Here is a 20,457-nt window from a genome sequence, read left to right as displayed (position 1 = left end):
GACATAAATGAACCCCAAAAAGCAAAAAGCGTCCCGGTAGTCCTGAGCACACGCCTCTTCTAGTTACTATTCTACTTGTCCACAGACAAGACGTTTACAAAGTAGTCAAGGACAATAAAGCTGTCACCTTCAATTGAAGGGGAGTGGGGGGGTGCTCTTTTCTTCTGTTATCCTTTCATGCTTGGCGCACAATTCAATATGGCTGCCCTCTCAGCATGCTACATGGAATACCGCATGGAAAACAGGAACAGAGCGAGCCTCTCCTCTACGCCACTCCCCTATTGAAAACACATGTAGCAGGTGAATACACAAATAGGCGCGCTGTTGCTAGTACTACTTTGATGTTAGAACCGGACAAAAACACAGGCCTGAACAACGCACGGCCAGAGGATATTTCTTTAAATCCTCTGAAAAACAACAGGACATAATGTATGCTTGCTTGATGTTTAGCAGTCTATTGTTTGCTATATATGTTTCCAAGCCTCAAACAAATGGTTACATATAAGGCTGCGAATCTTTGGGTGTCCCACGATTCGATTCAAGATCGATTCTTGGGGTCACGATTCGATAATATATCGATTTTTTCGATTCGATTCTCGATTCGATTCTCGATTCAAAAACGATATTTTTCCGATTCAAAACGATACTCTATTCATTCAATACATAGGATTTCAGCAGGATCTACCCCAGTCTGCTGACATGCTAGCAGAGTAGTAGATAAAAAAAAAAGAGCTTGTATAATTGTAAAGGACAATGTTTTATCAACTGATTGCAATAATGTAAATTTGTTTTAACTATTAAACTTACCAAAAATATGACTTATTTTATCTTTGTGAAAACATTGGACACAGTGTGTTGTCAAGCTTATGAGATGCGATGCAAATGTAAGCCACTGTGACACTTTTTATTTTTATAAATGTCTAATGATAATGTCAATGAAGGATTTTTAATCACTGCTATGCTGAAATTATAAGTAATATTGATACTGTTGTTGATAATAGTCATTTTTGTTTCACTACTTTTGGTTTGTTCTGTGTCATGTTTGTGTCTTCTCAATTGCTCTGTTTATTGCAGTTCTGTGTGTTGCTAGGTCAGGTTTGGTTTTGGAATTGGATTGCATTTTTATGGTATTCCGGTGTAGTGGTTTGTTGGATTGATTAAAAAAAAAAAAAATTAAAAAAACATGAGAATCGATTCTGATTCGCGCAACGTATTCGAATCGATTTTTTCCCACTCCTAGTTCTATAGTACAAAACATAAAACCTGTGAAGTTGGCACGTTGTGTAAATGGTAAATTCAAACAGAGTACAATGGTTTGCAAATCTTTTTCAACTTACATTCAATTAAATAGACTGCAAAGACAAGATACTTAACGTTCGAATTGGTAAAGTTTGATATATTTTGCAAATATTAGCTGATTTTGAATTTGATGCCTGCAACATGTTTCAAAAAAAGACTCAAGAAGTTGAGGAATACTCATTAAACACTTATTTGGAACATCCCACAGGTGAACAGGCTAATTGGGAACAGGTGGGTGCCATGAAAAAGTAGCTTCCATGAAATGCTCAGTCATTCACAAACAAGGAGGGGGCGAGGGTCACCACTTTGTGAACAAATGCGTCAGCAAGTTATCAAACAGTTTAAACAACATTTCTCAACGAGCTATTGCAAGGAATTTAGGGATTTCACCATCTATGGTCCGTAATATCATCAAAAGGTTCAGAGAATCTGGATAAATTACTGCACATAAGCGGCTAAGCCCGTGACCTTCGATTCCTCAGCCAGTACCGCATCAAAAACAGACATCAGTGTGTAAAAGATATCACCACATGGGCTCAGGAACGCTTCAGAAAACAACTGTCAGTAACTACAATTGGTCGCTACATCTGTAAGTGCAAGTTAAAACTCTACTATGCAAAGCCAAAGCCAATTTATCAACAACACCCAGAAACGCACCGGCTTGGCTGGGCCCGAGCTCATCTAAGATGGACTGATGCAAAGTGGAAAAGTGTTCTGTGTTCTGACGAGTGCACATTTCAAACAGTTTTTAGAAACTGTGGACGTTGTGTCCTCTGGACCAAAGAGGAAAATAACCATCCTGTTATAGGCGCAAAGGTTAAAAGCCAGCATCTTTGATGGTATGGGGGTGTATTAGTCCCCAAGGCATGGGTAACTTACACATGTGTGAAGGCAACATTAATGCTGAAAGGTACATACAGGTTTTGGAGCAACATACGTTGCCATCCAACCCAGGTCTTTGTGACACCCCTGCTTATTTAAACATGACAATGCAAAGTCACATTCTGTAAGTGTTACAACAGCCTTGCTTCGTAGTGAAAGAGTGCGGTCTGCCTGTAGTCCAGACCTGTCTCCCATTGAAAATGTGTGGCATATTATGAAGCGTAAAATATGCAACGGAGACCCCAGACTGTTTAACAACTTAAACTGTACATCAAGCAAGAATGGGAAAGAATTCCACCTTGAAAGCTTAAAAAATTGTGTCTACTCAGTTACTAAATGTTTACAGAATGTTCTTAAAAGGAAAGCCCATGTACCACAGTGGTAAAAATGCTTTTTTGCAATGTGTTGCTGCCATTAAACTTTAAGTTAATTATTATTTGCTAAAAACCAAAAATGTTTCTCAGTTGAACATTAAATGTCTTGTCTTTGCAGTCTATTCAATTGAATATAAGATTCATGATTTACACAACATGCTAACTTCACTGGTTTTGGGTTTTGTATGAGGGTCACAGGCGATAAAACCCTTCTAAGTGTTTTCACCTTGAATGGCCTTAGCAAATAAATACATGCCTTACTTTGGCTGTAAGTAAAACCCAGGAATGTCTAAATGCAGAAAAGCTGTATGCCAGCTGAAGTCGTACAACACTTCACAAGGTCAGAGGAACATCACACAGAACTTTGTTTTGAATTGATCTCAACTGGACTGTCGGGGCTTCCTCAGGTCATGCTCACACACCTCTGGACAAAGTTTTTGTTTACATGGCTGTGCTCAACCAGCGGTATTGTGAGAGAGAGCAACAAACTAGATCAAATAGAACTTAAGAAAGAAAAAAAACTGTAGTTGACATTTGTTCCTCGTTTATTTATTTTTTACACTTTTTGGAAAAGCGTGTGTTTTGAAGCAGGGTGACTAGCGATACGTATTACAAACATTTATTCACTGGTTGTTTAGCGACATGCTTATACCACATGCAATATCGTTATGTAAAAAATATTAATAAAGTGGAGATACAATTAGATTTTAATATTTACCATACATCAAATGGGTTACCCAATAGTGCTAGCAGTGTGAAAGAGGCTTAGCCCTCAAGAGTTTGCTGTTAGAATGAAAAGCATGCACCAGAAATAAATCTTACAACCAGCTTTGCTTCCATGCAAAGAACACAAAAGATTTAAGTGTTGTACTAGGTGATAGTGTTTTACTAGTTTACTTGTGTGATGTTTTCATTTTTAATTAAAAGAAAAATTATACAATTAATTTTTCAAACTGAGACTCACTGACTTTGGCTCATTTTCTGTGAAGAACATACATTACATCAGAATACATACTGTATTTAATGACCACACAACATCCCCCCCGCCCTACACATTTCTATTACATATAACATGTCCGGATCTACTGGACCCGGGGCTAATAGAAGTGTGGAAATTGATGTTCTATGTACCGCGCACGCACACGCACGCGCACGCGCACACGCACACGCACACGCACACGCACACGCACACGCACACACACAAGGCCTAGACAGGAGGAGGACAGAGAATAGGGACACAGAACGTCAGATGTGCGAGAAAATGAGAGCAGACAGTGTTGACAAACAATGTTGCAAATAAGGTTGTCCCGATCCGATATTTGGGTCGGATCGGCCGTCAATATTTGCCAAAAAATGCGTATTGGCAAGGCATGGGAAAATGCCGATCCAGATCCAAGTTTTTTTTTTAAATTCCGGTCCGTGTTTTTCAACGCACCGATTTAAATAATGCATTCCACTTTTCTGCAGCTCCCTAATTTCCGTTCCGCATTTTCCAGCACACCTTCAACACATCCTCAGGTCTGTGTCCTAATCGTTAAGATGGCCATGTGAATTAATTTATAGACATTTTATCCCACTCAGATTGTTTTGTGTGTGTTTTGCTTTTTTTAATAATGTTTATAGCATTATTTACACTTTATACAGTTCACCATTTCTGTTTGTCATGTATAATTGTGTCTATTATATGTTTATCCTTGTATAAACAGGCCAGTTTCTTGTTACCAACCATTGTGTATTATTCAAACTCACCTAATTCAGCTGGCTGGTTGTTAATCAAGAGTACTAAAACCCTTTTCAACATGAATCTGACAACTAAATAGGCTAAATAACTTTAAACGTTAATACATGCTCGGATAGGCCAGTATCGGTATCGGATCGGAAGTGCAAAAACCTGGATCGGGACATCCCTAAATGCAACCTTGTGTGGGAACCGAAGGTGCAGAAACACAAAAGAAGAATCCCTTTGGGATGCAGAAACTGGCAGAGAAATTTTCCATGCAATGTTCATAATGTTGTTACTCAGCCAGTGTTAATGGGTCTGATGGACCCGTTGCATTTTGTGGCTTTTAATGCCTCACAATCAAACATTTTTATGTTAAAATACTGAACAGATGTTTATTGGGATAAGGTAAACACCTGTTCAGTATTTCAACCTAAAAGCCACAAGATGCAACGGGTCCAACAGCCCCACAAACACTGGCTGAGTAACAACAATATGAACATTACACAAGGCTTAAAAACCATTTGAATTTTGGCAACACGCGCATCTTTTCCATACAGCCATCTTGTGCGATGCTTTGATATTCCTCCCCAAGCAGTCCGTCACAAGAGCATTGTGGGCAGTGTCCTATTTCACTGTCTCTGCATGCATGCATGAAATTTAGAAGAATTGGGGGCGCAATGCCAAAATCCAACCGCCCTGAAGTCAGAACCTTCCTGGTGTTTAAAATGGGATCTTTGCACCAGCAGTAATATAAAGAGGAGTGTCCACATTCTTGACAAGTTTTGACAATCATTTCTTCATACTATTTGGGTAAACCTGATGGTTCGCCTAAAAACAAACCACATGTACACATTCTGCGTGTCAGCTCAGTGGCCTATTTTCACCCTTACCAACGTTTGCGAGTCATACGGTAGCTGCAGAGATCGCTATCAGTGCCTGTTTTATTACTATTTGGTTTAATGTGTTATTCAGAAGCCACTCTGTTATATGCAACACACCCTGATAAAGGAACATTCAAAGGGGAAACCAGAGTGTCACCGATTTCATTTGTACAGTCTCGATCAAAAGTTTACATACACTGGTAAAGAACATGTCATGGCTGTCTTGAGTTTCCAATAATTTCTGCAACTCTTATTTTTTCGTGATACTTGTTGGTCACAAAAAACATTCATGAAGTTTGGTTCTTTTATGAATTTATTATGGGTCTACTGAAAATGTGCGCAAATCTGCTGGGTCAAAAGTATACATAAAGCAATGTTAATATTTGTTTACATGTCCCTTGGCAAGTTTCACTGCAATAAGGCGCTTTTGGTAGCCATCCACAAGCTTCTGGTTGAATGTTTGACCACTCCTCTTGACAAAATTGGTGCAGTTCAGGTAAATGTGTTGGTTTTCTGACATGGACTTGTTTCTTCACGATTGTCCACACATTTAAGTCAGGACTTTGGGGAGGCCATTCTAAAATCTTAATTCTAGCCTGATTCAGCCATTCCTTTAGCACTTTTGACGTGTGTTTGGGGTCATTGTCCTTTTGGAACACCCAAATGTGCCCAAGACCCAACTTCCAGGCTGATGATTTTAGGTTGTCCTGAAGAATTTGTAGGTAATCCTTCTTTTTCATTGTCCCATTTACTCTCTGTAAAGCACCAGTTCCATCCATCCATCCATTTTCTACCGCTTATTCCCTTTTGGAGTCGCGGGGGGCCCTGGCGCCTATCTCAGCTACAATCGGGCAGAAGGCGGGCTACACCCTGGACAAGTCGCCACCTCATCGCAGGGCCAACACAGATAGAAGAACAACATTCGCACTCACATTCAAACACTAGGGCCGATTTTGTGTTGCCAATCAACCTATCCCCAGGTGAATGTTCCATTGGCAGAAAAACAGGCCCAGAGCATAATACTACCACCATCATGCTTGACGGTAGGAATGGTAGTTCTGGGATTAAAGGCCTCTCCTTTTTTCCTCAAAACGTATTGCTGGGTATTGTGGCCAAACAGTTAAATTCAAATTTTCAATTCACTTTTTTAATGCACACTTTCCGGTAGAAATAAATCACAATTATCAACTGACTTCTGTAACTTCTCTCGTCTGACTTGACAGAAACATACTAAAAATTATAAATGTATGTTACATTTCCGATTTTTAGGAGTAATAAAAATGTCTATCATGAAATATGTAATAAAATGTTATTCAAGAACTAACGACTTAGCCAATGGTTTATTGGTAAAACATTTGTGTAATTTCAGAAGGTTAATGCACCCTTCCAAAATGTCGTTATTGCTGTAATTATCATAATTTTTTTAGCGTCTGACACCATAAAAGTCAAAGGTAAAAGGAAGATACACTGTATACTAGGGTTGTAACGGTACACAAAAATTTTGGTTCGGTACGTACCTCGGTTTAGAGGTCACGGTTCGGTTAATTTTCGGTACAGTGAGAAAACAAACAAAATACAAATTTTTGGGTTATTTATTTACCAAATTTGTAAATGGCTTTATCCTTTTAACATTGGGAACACTATAATAATTCTGCCCACGTTAATCCACATTAAACTGCCTCAAGTTGTTGCTTTGATTACATAAAATGACAAAACCTTTCTTCTACATATAAAAAGTGCAAAATTAAAAAGTTTCAAGTCAACTCATCATGCTTAATTTATTACAGCATTTGGGAAGCCTGTAGTTGACTTTTATTATGTAAATGTTATATTTTTGTCAACATGTAATAGCAGGGACCCAGCCATTCAAAACTAGGCTGCTACATTACTAATGATTAATGTAACTATAGCTGAAAATATAGTGCAATAGCAATAGGAGAGACTATTCATCTCTGAACACCATGGCGTTCATGTTAGTTCATGTGAAACAACAGACAGACAAGGTTTTGCTACCCCTAACACACGCACACACACGCACGCACACACGCACACACGCACGCACAGCAAAATTAGCTAACGTTATGCTAAAAGCTAAATAGCTTTCACCTCAAGCCAGAACTGCGAGCGAGCTGAGCTGAGCTGAGCTGCAGTTTAAGTTTCTAGAAGGTCAACGGGCTCATAGTGATGCTAGTAGAAGTTGTGACTGGGAGGTGTTTTTTATAATTTGGGGAGAGTACGCTGTCTGCTGCTCCATGCTGAAACATTGACTACATCGCTCTGAATACTGATTGGCTTTGTATGTAACCAATCAGATGGTTGTGTGGGCGGGACAATGCTGGGGGCTCAGACAGAGGCAGAAAGCAGAGCAGCTTGGGAAGACTTTTGCTCACAAACTCGTTCGGTACACCTCCGAACTGGACCGAAACCCCCGTACCGAAACGGTTCAATACAAATACAAGTACCGTTACACCCCTACTGTATACATACATACATAGTGGTCAATAAGCTCCTTTGGGGGCAGACTGGCTCGTACATGCACATGCATCCTCCACTGTTGCCATTTCCAATACAAATTGGGCAACCTTATTTCCCAAAATACTACCTCAGAAAACACCTTGCTTTCAAAGTACCACCATAATGACCCACATTAAAATACAGTAGCGTACTACACCTAAACATCCATCCATCCATGCATTTTCTACCGCTTGTCCCTTTTGGGGTCGCTGGAGCCTATCTCAGCTGCATTCGGGCGGAAGGCGGGCTACACCCTGGACAAGTCGCCATAAACCTTAGTATTTATTAAAAATAAGGCAGGTTTTATTTAACCAGTATAATTAATATTTTTGGCAACTAACATTACACACAGTATGAATATAGGAAAATTAAACACTGTACTTTATTCAATTGATTCTTTGACGTACTCCAAGATGGAGTGGTACACGTACCAGTTTTTGCGAATCACTGTATAAGTGAGTAGTTCCAACTTATATCTGTCAGTAGTAGTGTTGTCCCGATACCAATATTTTGGCACCGGTACCAAAATGTATTTCTAAATAAAGGGGACCACAAAAATTGCATTATTGACTGGTATAGTACCGAATATGATTAATTAGTATCACGGCACTATACTAATACCGGTATACCGTACAACCCTAGTCAGTAGTAGTCTTGATATGGAAGTTATAAAACTACAACATGGATGACGGGGAGACGCTGTTGAATTTTAGTTGAAAAGACCACCCACAAAACGGCGCATGCTGGAGAGACCGGCAGCTTGAAGATGGTCTGTAAAATAAACTATGCAAAAAAAAATGTACCAAAGAGCTACCATTTCTTGTTATGTAAACCACAAGAATTTGAATAAATACAGAAAAAAAAATCATATGACCGCTTTAACAACTTTATTCTTGTCACACTACAAATCCATTACGACCTCAATTTTGTCATATGACTTATTTCTGACATTATGACTTTTTTTCTTGTCTCATTACAATTTTTTTTTCATCGCATTGCAACTTTATTCTTAACACATTGTGACTTTATTTTACTCTTGTCATGACTCAAACTTATTATCTTCATATTAAAACTTTTTCCAATCTAATTACAACTTTTTTTTTCGTCATACTAAATACGATTTTTTTCCCACGCCGCTTGACGGTTGGAGTTTTCCTTTTTCTACCACAGTTTCCTGTTCGGTTTTTTTAGATGTCCTTCATGCTTTGAGCTTGTTGCAGTATCTTTTACTCCTGTCTTGTTCTGTCTTTCAACGTTCGAGCCGAGTTCATGTTTTGTTTTTTTTATGTTATGCAAAGTACCTCAGTTGCATCTCTTTGATTTCTTTTATTTTCATCATTGTCTTTAATTAGCCACTTGGTAACTAAGTTAGTCAAGCCACTCTTTGTGAGCCCAAAGCTATCAAAGGACTTTATTGATCATACCAACCAGCATGTCGTTGTATTGGCGTCAATGCGTCAAGAGCGCACAGTAACGGTTTTGTCACCTCAAGAGCGCACAGTAATGGTTTTGTCATCAAATGTCAAAAAACTTAAGACTAAATAGCCAGCTCTTGGATAAGGAACAAGTAATTAGATTTTGGGTGTAACTTGCCTTCCACCTGAGTTCACCTGGATTGGCTCCAGTCCTACCGCAACCCCGAGAGGGCCAAGCAGTAGTAAATGGATGGGTGATCAGGTGAGTGTGTATGACTGACAAGAGGGTTCACTCTTTGCACCAAAGTGAACTCTTGCAGCTTGTAAGCGACAGCCAGCAAAACAAACATCCAACAAATTTGCAATTTCATTTATTATTTCATTCTTTAGGTTCTATATCTTCTGGGTTTTGTATGAATTTCAGTTAATCAGCAACAGAACATTATAAAGTTATGGCCGTTTTTACTTTTAGGAAATGTCAGAAATAGAATTTTGAGTAATTCGTAACTGTCTGGCTTCAGGATTTTTTTAATTATTTTTTTTGGAAGGATTATTTACTTCTGGCTGGCAGGGCCTGGTGAAGGTCTGCGTTTTTCAAGTGTTTTTTGTAGTTACAAATACCAACCAATACCACAAACAAGCTGCAATGAACGGCACAGCCACGGTCCCTCGCTTATTCCTGGACATGGAATGTCTTTGTACCACTTCTAGAAGGATGATAAAGCACTGGGAATAATTTGTTGGATCACTTGTTTTCTCACAACATGGAAATCTTCTATTGAAACCTTCTATTATTTACACAAAAAAAAAGGGCTGTAAGGACAGTGCTGACAGATTAGTTCATGTTGTTGATGACATATCAGAAGTGTGGGGGACTCCCAAAATACCGGAAACCAGTGGTACTCAAACTTTCTCACTTTAAAGAATTCTTCTATTGTTTCCTAAAAAAATGTGAGGACAGTGCTGACAGAACAGTTCATGTTGGTGATGACATATCAGGCTTGTGGGGGACTCAAATATCCCCAAATTTAATGGATCTCAAACTTTATTCACCACCTGGCTCTGCAAGGACTAACATAATGACCAGCATTAAAATACAGCAATGTAGTAGGCCTAAGTAGTCATTAAAAACAAGGCAACAGTTTTGTTAAACAAATACATATAGATTAGTTCATGTTGTTGATGACATAGCAGGATTGTGGGGGACTCCAACACCCCCTAATTTAATGGTTTTCAAACATTTTTCACCACCATAATGACCAGCATTAAAATACACAGTGTAGTAGGCCTAAGTAGTCATTATAAACAAGGCAGCAGTTTTGTTAAACAAGTAAATCTAATATTTTGGCCACTGTAACATTTCACATTTGAATATAGGAAAATGAAAAACTGCATTAATCTAAAAATATTAACTGAAAACAACTGGATTGATGAGTGGGGCTTATTGACCATGCAATGACCAAGCTCGGGATCTTTCTGTGTGGAGTTTGCATGTTCTCCCCGTGAATGCGTGGGTTCCCTCCGGGTAATCCGGCTTTCTCCCACTTCCAAAGACATGCACCTGGGGATAGGTTGATTGGCAACACTAGATTGGCCTTAGTGTGTGAATGTGAGTGTGAATGTTGTCTGTCTATCTGTGTTGGCCCTGCGATGAGGTGGCGACTTGTCCAGGGTGTACCCTGCCTTCCGCCCGATTGTAGCTGAGATAGGCGCCAGCGCCCCCCGCGACCCCGAAAGGGAATAAGCGGTAGAAAATGGATGGGTGGATGGATAATACAACTTTTTTTTTAAATTTCATGTTAATATTTTAGAAAATTTCTTTGTGAATAATGCATTAATTTAAAACAAAACAAAAAAATACACATGTATGCTAAAAAATACGGTAGTGTAGAAGGCCTAAGTTGTCATTCAAAACAAGGCAGCAGATTTTTAGACAAGTATATATAATATTTTGGCCACTGTAACATTACTCATTTGAATATAGGAAAATAAAAAACTGCACTACTCTAAAACTATTCCCTGAAAACAACTGTATTGATTGGTGGGGCTTATTGACCATGCAATGACCAATTAACATATACATAATACAATTTTTTATTTTATTTTATGTTAATATTTTAGCAGATGTCCTTGTGAATAATGCATTGATTTAAAACAAACCAAAAAAAAATGTTAGGCCTAGTAGTCATTAAAAACAGTAAATATAATATTTTGGCCACTATAGCATTACACGTTTGAATATAGGGAAATAAAAAACTGCACTAATCTAAAAATATTCACTGAAAACAACTGCATTGATGGGTGGGGCTTATTGACCATGCAATGACCAATTAACATATATATAACAAAAAAACATTTTATTTTATGTAAATATTTTTGCAAATTTCCTTGTGAATAGGGCATTGATTTAAAACAAAAAACCCCACAAATGTAAGATAAAAAAATATGGTCATGTAGTAGACTTAAGTAGTCATTAAAAACAAGGCTAGACAAGTATATATAATAATTTGGCCACTGTTACATTACACATTTGAATATAGGGATATAAAAAACTGCACTAATCTAAAAATATTCACTGAAACCCACTGTATTGATGGGTGGGGATTATTGATCATGCCATTACCAATTAACGTATATATAATACAACTTTTTTAAATTCTATGTTAATATTTTAGCAAATTTCCTTGTGAATTGTGCATTGATTTAAAACAAAAAACCCACGTGTAAGATAAAAAAAATAGTATAGTGTAGTAGGCCTAAGTAGTCATTAAAAACAAGGCAGCAGTTTTTTTTTTTAGAAAAGTATGGCCTAAGTAGTCATTAAAAACACTATATATAATATTTTGGCCACTGTAACATTACACATTTGAATATAGGAATATAAAAATCTGCACTAATCGAAAAAGCCAATTTCCTTGTGAATAATGCATTGATTTAAAACCAAAAAAAAACAACACATGTAAGAGCAGGGGTCACCAACGAGGTGCCCGCGGGCACCAGATAGCCTGTAAGGACTAGATGAGTAGCACGCTGGCCTGTTCTAAAAATAGCTCAAATAGCAGCACTTACTTGTGAGTAAGTGCTGCTATTTTTTAAATTTCATTTATTTAAAAATGATTTTAGGATTTTTAAACACATATACCTTTTTACCTTTTAAATTCCTTCCTCTTCTTTCCTGACAATTTAAATCAATGTTCAAGTAAATTTTTTATTTTTATTTTAAAGAATAATAAATACATTTTAATTTAATTCTTCGTTTTAGCTTCTGTTTTTTTGACGAAGAATATTTGTGAAATATTTCTTCAAACTTATTATGATTAAAATTAAACCAAAATTAATTATTCTGGCAAATCTAGAAAATCTGTAGAATCAAATTTAAATCTTATTTCAAAGTCTTTTGAATTTCTTTTAAAATTTTTGTTCTGGAAAATCTAGAATAAATAATGATTTGTATTGTTTGAAATATAACTTGGTCCAATTTGTTATATATTCTAACAAAGTGTAGATTGGATTTTAAATTATTTAAAACATGTCATCAAAATTCTAAAATTAATCTTAATCAGGAAAAAATACTAATGATGTTCCATAAATTTATTTTTTTCAAAAAGATTCGAATTAGCTAGTTTTTGTATTCATTTTTTTCGGTTGAATTTTGAATTTTAAAGAGTCGAAATTGAAGATAAACTATGTTTCAAAATTTTGTTTTCATTTTTTTTGTGTTTTCTCCTCTTTTAAACCATTCATTTAAGGTTTTTTTTCATCATTTATTCTCAACAAAAAACCTTTCGTAAAAGGAAAACAAATGTACGACAGAATGACAGACAGAAATACCCATTTTTTATATACACAGATTTATTTATTAAAGGTAAATTGAGCAAATTGGCTATTTCTGGCAATTTATTTAAGTGTGTATCAAACTGGTAGCCCTTCGCATTAATCAGTACCCAAGAAGTAGCTCTTGGTTTCAAAAAGATTGGTGACCCCTGTGTAAGAGGGTAGAGGGTTCTATGGAAAATAAAAAGAATGCAGGATTTGTACAAGAGTTTAAGAAGTTTGAAATCAATTGCAAGATCTCTGCAGCTTATTGACTGTCTATTATTCCTCAAAGGTTGCAGGCACACAATCCCACCATTGTCCTTGGCCATTGTCATCCACTTCTGCACAAAGCGCCGCATTGAAAGCGGAAGCAGCGCAATGCAAGGATTACAAAATAAAGTGTCAATATTTACCTTTTTGAGGCGGTTGTGCATCAGCGTGCGGAACACCTGGGAAATAATCAGACCGATGCCCACAATGAGCAGGGTGGCGCAGATGACCCCCACCGTGTAGATGGCGCACGACCTCCGCGTCATACTCGCAGGTGCTGGCGGGGAAGTGAGAAAAAAACCCGCAACCGGACGGAGACGTCAAAAAGTTGATGAAAGTCGTCGACTTTACTTGTACCCCTCTTCTCCTCCACCGTGCGTTAAAAGTAGCCTGGAAGTCAGCAAAGTAGCTACCGACTAAGTCACTAACGAGCCACGCTTTGCTCTTCGTTAATAAATCATTTAGCTTTTTGTCGGAACGTCCCAGAATTCGACTTTAAAAAAGTGGGTACTGTAAAAGCCAGCCCACGCTTATTTGTATGGCGGGCCGGAGCCGGCGTGCGCGCTCTACGCGAGCTCTCATTGGCCCACTCATTGGCGGGAGCGCGCACGTACAACGAAACCACTCCCCCTCCCCCTCCAACCTAAACAAGGACGCGGGAGGCTTGCGTTGACCCACAATACAAAAGGAAGACTCTTTAAACTTCACACGTTGAAGGTATTCTCCTTCTTTATGTGTTTTAAGTAAAACATAGTACAATTTAGGTACATAAAAGTATACTTTAAAGGCCGACTGAAACCCACTACTACCCACCACGCAGTCTGATAGTTTATATATCATGATGAAATATTAACATTGCAACACATGCCAAAACGGCCTTTTTAGTTTACCAAATTGCAATTAGAAATTTCCCGGGAGTTTCGTCTTGAAAACGTTGTATAATGATGACGTGTACGCAAGACGTCACAGAATTTTAGGAAGTATGAGCGCTACGCACACACACAGCTAAAAGTCGTCTGCTTTAACCGCATAATTACACAGTATTTTGGATATCTGTGTTGCTGAATCTTTTGCAATTTGTTCAATTAATATTGGAGAAGTCAAAGTAGCAATATGGAGGTGGGAAGCTTTAGCCTTTAGCCACACAAACACACGGTGATTCCTTGTTTAAAATTCCTGGAGGTGAAAATTTAATATGGATCAGAGCGCGGCCAAGCAAACATGAAACACGACGGAATGTCAACCAGCAGGTTTCAGTGAGAAATTGTGGTTTAAAAGTCGCTTCTTACCGGAGAAAAGCTGAGCTTGCCCCGTCCATAGCTGCCGTCGACTCCCCTGAGATATTGGCGTCAAGACAGCCGTGGACGTACACCTCCGAGTATCAGGTACTATTTAACTCACTAAAACACTAGCAACACATTAGAAAGATAAGGGATTGTCCATAATTATCCTAGTAAATGTCTCTAAAAACATCGGAATCTGTCCCAATGCACTCACGTTGTTTTTTTTAACTTATTTTTTTTTATAATTTTTTTTTTCGAGTCCGTCGCTATCAATATCCTTAAACACAAATCTTTCATCCTCGCTCAAATTAATGGGGAAATTGTCGCTTTCTCGGTCCGAATAGCACTTTTTGTTGTAGGCTCCCATTAAAAACTGTGAATAGGTGAGGAGCCACCACACGTGTGACATCATCGAGGCAGGGCATTTCTCTTAGCACCGAAAGTTGCGAACTTTATCATGGATGTTCTCTACTAAATCCTTTTAGCAAAAATATGGCATTATCGCGAAATGATCAAGTATGACACAGAATGGACCTGCTACCCCCGTTTAAATAAGAAAATGTCATTTCAGTTGGCCTTTAAACTTCACACGTTGAAGGTGTTCTTCTTCTTTACGTGTTTTAAGTAAAACATAGCTCAATTTAGTTACATAAAAGTATACTTTAAAGCAGTGTTTTTCAACCTTTTTTGAGCCAAAGCACATTTTTTGCTTTGAAAAAATGCAGAGGCACACCACCAGCAGAAATCCTTAAAAAACAAAACTCAGTTGACAGTAAAAAGTCGTTGTCGCAATTGTTGGATATGACTTTAAACCATAACCAAGCATGCATCAATATAGCTCTTAACTCAAATTAGGTGTACTGTCACCACCTGTCACATCACACCCTGACTTATTTGGACTTGTTTGCTGTTTTCCTGTGTGTAGTGTTTTAGTTCTTGTCTTGCGCTCCTATTTTGGTGGCTTTTCTTGTTTTTTGGTATTTTCCTGTAGTAGTTTCATGTCTTCCTTTGAGCGATATTTCCCGCATCTACTTTGTTTTAGCAGTCAAACATTTTTCTGTTGTTTTTATCCTTCTTTGTGGGGACATTGTTTATTGTCATGTTCGGATGTACATTGTGGACGCCGTCTTTGCTCCGCAGTAAGTCTTTGCTGTCGTCCAGCAATCAGTTTTTGTTTTTGTAGCCAGCTCAGTTTTACTGTTGTTCTGCATAGCCTTCCCTAAGCTTCAATGCCTTTTCTTAGGGGCACTCACCTTTTGTTTATTTTTGGTTTAAGCATTAGACACCTTTTTACCTGCACACTGCCTCCCGCTGTTTCCGACATCTACAAAGCTAGTAGCTACCGGCTGCCACCTACTGATATGGAAGAGTATTATACGGTTACTCTGCTGAGTTCTAGACGGTACAGACACTCAACAACAACACATCATTTGCAGACTATAATTACTGGTTTGCAAAAAATATTTGTAACCCAAGTAGGTGAAACTAGATAATCTCCCACGGCACACTAGACTGTATTCAACAGTGGTTGAAAAACACTGCTTTAAAAAGTATGTATTGGACAGAAATACTACAAGAAAAAAGTATATTCCTTGCGACGATAAAGCAGTGATCATGAGAATTAAGTCAAATATTGTGAATTTAAAGCAGAAATGTATTAAGACACAGGGGCTGGTATGGCTCGGTTGGTAGAGTGGCAGTGCCAGCAACTTGAAGGTTCCTGGTTCGATCCCCGCTTTTGCCATAGTCACTGCCGTTGTGTCCTTGGGCAAAACACCTAACCCACCTGCTCCCAGTGCCACCCACACTGCTTTAAATGTAACTTAGATATTGGGTTTCACTATGTAAAAGTGCTTTGAGTCACTCGAGAAAAGTGCTATATAAATATAATTCACTTAACAATTATAGTTTTTTCTTATGTTTTTCTCCTTCAAACTTTTCTTACGCTCATCACTTTATGAACGACTTCAAATAGTTATTTTAAGCTTTTGTCTTAGTCATTTTCCGACATCACTGTCATCAGAATACGACTTGTCACATTCCACACACATGTGCCCGTCATTTTCATGTTTATTCACCTCACATTCCAAATTTTTCTTATCATTTACTCTTGTGACATTACTACTTTGTTTTCATCACTTTACCGCTTTATTATTGTCACACCAACACTATTGTGACTTTCACTTTAAAAATTTTGTGTCACATTACATCTTGTCCTCACACTTAATCAAATACCTCAAATATTCTTTACTGTCCAATTCCTTGATACATTCATGCTTACTTTATTGTTGTCATTTTAAAGTGTATTCTAGTCGCATTCCGACTTTACTTCTCATCATAGTAAGACACTCAGCATCAAGGGGTTGGAATTGGGGGTTAGATCACCAAAAATGATTCCCAGGCGCGGCCACCGCTGCTGCTCACTGCTCCCCTCGCCTCCCAGGGGGTGAACAAGGGGATGGGTCAAATGCAGAGGACACATTTCACCACACCTAGTGTGTGCATGAGCGTCATTGGTACTTTAACTTTAACCTTAACCTTCTTGTGACAATTTGATTCTGTTTTTGTCACTTTACTGCATTATTACTGTCACATTAAGACTTTATTCTCATCACATTCACTTTCTGACTTTATTGTAAGGGGAATTCAGTCTAATGTTCAGTCTAAGCCTGGGTTCCTGGAGAGGGGGTTCAGACTGAGGCCAAGGAAGAAAAAAAAAACTTCATAGCCATAGGACATGTAAGCATGTGTGTAAGAAGGAAACATCAAAGAACACAAATGACATTAAAGACATTAAAAGAGCAGAGCTATTGCACCCAGAATTTCTACATACAGCTACAAAAGTAAAAAAAAACAACAAATAAAAAAATAAAATAACACATACACTGTGGTGGCCTCTGCAGTGTTCCACGCCGTCGTCTGCTGGGGTGCGGGAAGCATGGCCAGAGACAGGAGCAGACCCAACAAAGCAACAAAGAGAGCCGACTCCACCCTCGGCCGCCCACTAACTCTCGGCCAGTGTCCAGTCTGCATGGATGAGCAAGGACGCGTCCAAAGAGAGTGAGGTGTCCGATACACGCTCAATCAGCCACACAATTCTCATCAAGTTACGACTTTATTCTTGTCATTTTACGACTCTCATCATATTTCAACTTCATTGTCTTTCCATTACGACTATTGCCATCACATTCCAAATGTATTCTTCTAATTTTCAAGCACTTTACGACTTTTTTTTATTACGTCTTTATATTCATCATATATGACGTCATTCTCATTGCATTACGGCTATTCTCGTGAAATTCTGTCTTCATTCTTGTCATTTTATATTTTGACTTTCTTCCTTTTTACTTACTCCTTGTCATAGTTAGACTAATATCGTCACATTACAAATTTATCCTTGTCGTTTTATGACTTTATTATCAATCTTTTACGATTTCATTGTCATGCCCTTACGGTTATTCTCGTCACATAAACACTTTCTCTTGTCATTTGAAAAATGTATTGTCGTCACATTCAGACTTTACCATTTTACTTACATATTCCTGTCAAATCACAAATGTATTTTCGACTCTTTGAGTTAAAGACTTTATTATTGTATTCAGGTCATATTACGAGTATAATCTTTTTTTGGATTTAGTTCTTAACATATTGTGACTTCACTGTCGTCAGATTATGCCTTGTTGTCACACTTTATCAAAGACTTCAAATATTCTTTGTTGTCATATCCTCCATACATGAATGCCAACTGCATTCAAATAATTTTCTAATTACTTTTGGTCACATTCTGACTTTTTTCCTATAACTTTTCATCTTGTCATAGATTACATACATTACTCTTGTGAGATGGCGACTCTGTTTTGCCGCTTTAATATTGTCAAATACATTGTCAGGGATTGAAGGTCACAGGCATGCTGCTTACGTGCATTGATTTCTCTAGATTCTCTTTTTGATGATATCAGGGACAGAAATGGTGAAAAATAACAAAGTTTCCCAGCTCGAACGTTAAAGGCCTACTGAAACCCACTACTACTGACTACGCAGTCTGATAGTTATATATCAATGATGAAAGATTAACATTGCAACACATGCCAATACGACCCGGTTAGTTTACTAAATTACAATTTTAAATTTCGCGCCGAAATATCCTGCTGAAACGTCTCGGTAGGGTGACGCGTGCGCGTGACGTCACGGATTGTAGAGGACATTTTGTTCCAGCATCGTTCCCAGCTATTAAGTTGTCTATTTTCATCGCAAAATTCCACAGTATTCTGGACATCTGTGTTGCTGAATATTTTGCAATTTGTTCAATGAACAATGGAGACATCAAAGAAGAAAGCTGTAGGTGGGAAACGGTGTATTGCGGCTGGCTTTAGCAACACAAACACAGCCGGTGTTTCATTGTTTACATTCCCGAAAGATGACGGTCAAGCTTTACTATGGAACAGTGATATCAAGCGAACACGGTTGGATTGGACCACACACACACATGTATTATGTGTATTAATAAAAAACATTTTACCATTCTGTATTCTGAAGGCGATCTATGTCGTGTGCTACTCCAGCATCAATATGCGTCCTGACCGTCAGCGTCGGGTTCCAAGCGGTATGCCTCTATCCCTTGTTGCGGTTGGGCCTGGCCGAGTGGTCCTGCCACCCCCACGGCTGCCACATTGTGTATTCTGAAGGCGATCTATGTCGTGTGCTACTCCAGCATCAATATGCGTCGTCCTGACCGTCACCGTCAGCGTCGGGTTCAAAGCACTATGGCTCTATCCCTTGGGCCTGGCCGAGTGTTCCTGCCACCTCCACGGCTGCCACGGTGCCTCTCACAGCATCTTCCCTATCTGAATCGCTCCCACTGCCCTCTTGTCTTTTTAAATTTTTTTTATTTATTTTAATTTTAATTCATTTTTTTTTTTCTAGTCCTTCACTCTCACTTTACTTATCCACAAATCTTTCATCCTCGCTCAAATTAATGGGGAAATCGTCGCATTCTCGGTCCGAAATGCTCTTGCTGCTGGTGGCCATGATTGTAAACAATGCGAGAATGTGAGGAGCTCCACAACCCGTGACGTCACGCGCATATCGTCTGCTACTTCCGGTACAAGCAAGGCTTTTTTATCAGCACCAAAAGTTGCGAACTTTATCGTTGATGTTCTCTACTAAATCCTTTCAGCAAAAATATGGCAATATCGCGAAATGATCAAGTATGACACATACAATGGACCTACTATCCCCGTTTAAATAAGAAAATCGCATTTCAGTAGGCTTTTAAGTATCTTGTCGTTGCAGTCTATTCAGTTGAATATAGGTTGAAAAGGATTAGCAAATCATTGTAGTTTGTTTTTATTTACGATTTACACAACCTGCCAACTTCACTGGTTTTGTGTTTTGTATTTTGAGGTAGTGAAAGAAGACTTTGAGTCACTAAAAAGTCAATAAAAGTTTATTTTTTTACCAATGCAACGCATGATTTTTCAGTATTTACAAATTTAAGTATTTCAAATCGCCACCTAAATAGCAATGTGTCATATATCTTAAGCTATGCAATCAGTGGTCTAGTTTGTTGTGTTTAAAGGTGACAGGACACACACACAATACACCCAACAAACTGGGATCTGTTCCCAGTCATTGGCCAATAATACCACCCAACGGCTTCTAAATATGTATCTGTACACAGAGCACAGCTCTATCGTCAGACATCACAGGACTACATCGTTGTAGTCATTAGCCATCTGCTTGGTGGAAGTATCCCATTACAATCGCGTCAAAGTCACTGACACACATTTTGCAAATTATAAACATACTCGCTAGCCTCTCAGGGTCACGTGCGTTTATTCTGATGTGTAGTTTGACAGTCCTGCTGATTTTGACAATGCAAATAATGCTGCAGATGAACAAGTCTAAATGCAAACACACAGCGCCTTTTTATCTGCCGCCCTCATTTAAAAAAAAAAAAAAAGCTAAAGGAAACCGATGCATTGTTTCATGTTGTCCTCG

General features: G+C 38.3%; 1 protein-coding gene across 2 annotated transcripts in view; it reads right to left on the bottom strand.

The window, feature by feature from the left end:
• The window catches only part of scarb2b (scavenger receptor class B, member 2b), a 79,556-nt gene extending 65,844 nt beyond the window's left edge, over positions 1–13,712 (bottom strand). The window contains exon 1 of one of the 2 annotated variants that reach the window (XM_061876592.1): positions 13,318–13,712. In XM_061876592.1, coding sequence (XP_061732576.1) covers positions 13,318–13,440 — 123 coding nt within the window. In that variant the 5' untranslated portion in view covers positions 13,441–13,712. The remainder of the gene's footprint in view (positions 1–13,317) is intronic. The other variant, XM_061876593.1, reaches the window with a different exon arrangement.
• Between the last annotated feature and the right edge of the window lie 6,745 nt (positions 13,713–20,457).

The sequence above is a fragment of the Nerophis ophidion genome, linkage group LG17 (genome assembly GCF_033978795.1).
Source record: "Nerophis ophidion isolate RoL-2023_Sa linkage group LG17, RoL_Noph_v1.0, whole genome shotgun sequence".
NCBI classification, from domain to species: Eukaryota; Metazoa; Chordata; class Actinopteri; order Syngnathiformes; family Syngnathidae; genus Nerophis; species Nerophis ophidion.
The sequence above is the reverse complement of the archived record's forward strand: the minus strand, read 5'-3'. Positions and strand labels throughout refer to the sequence as shown.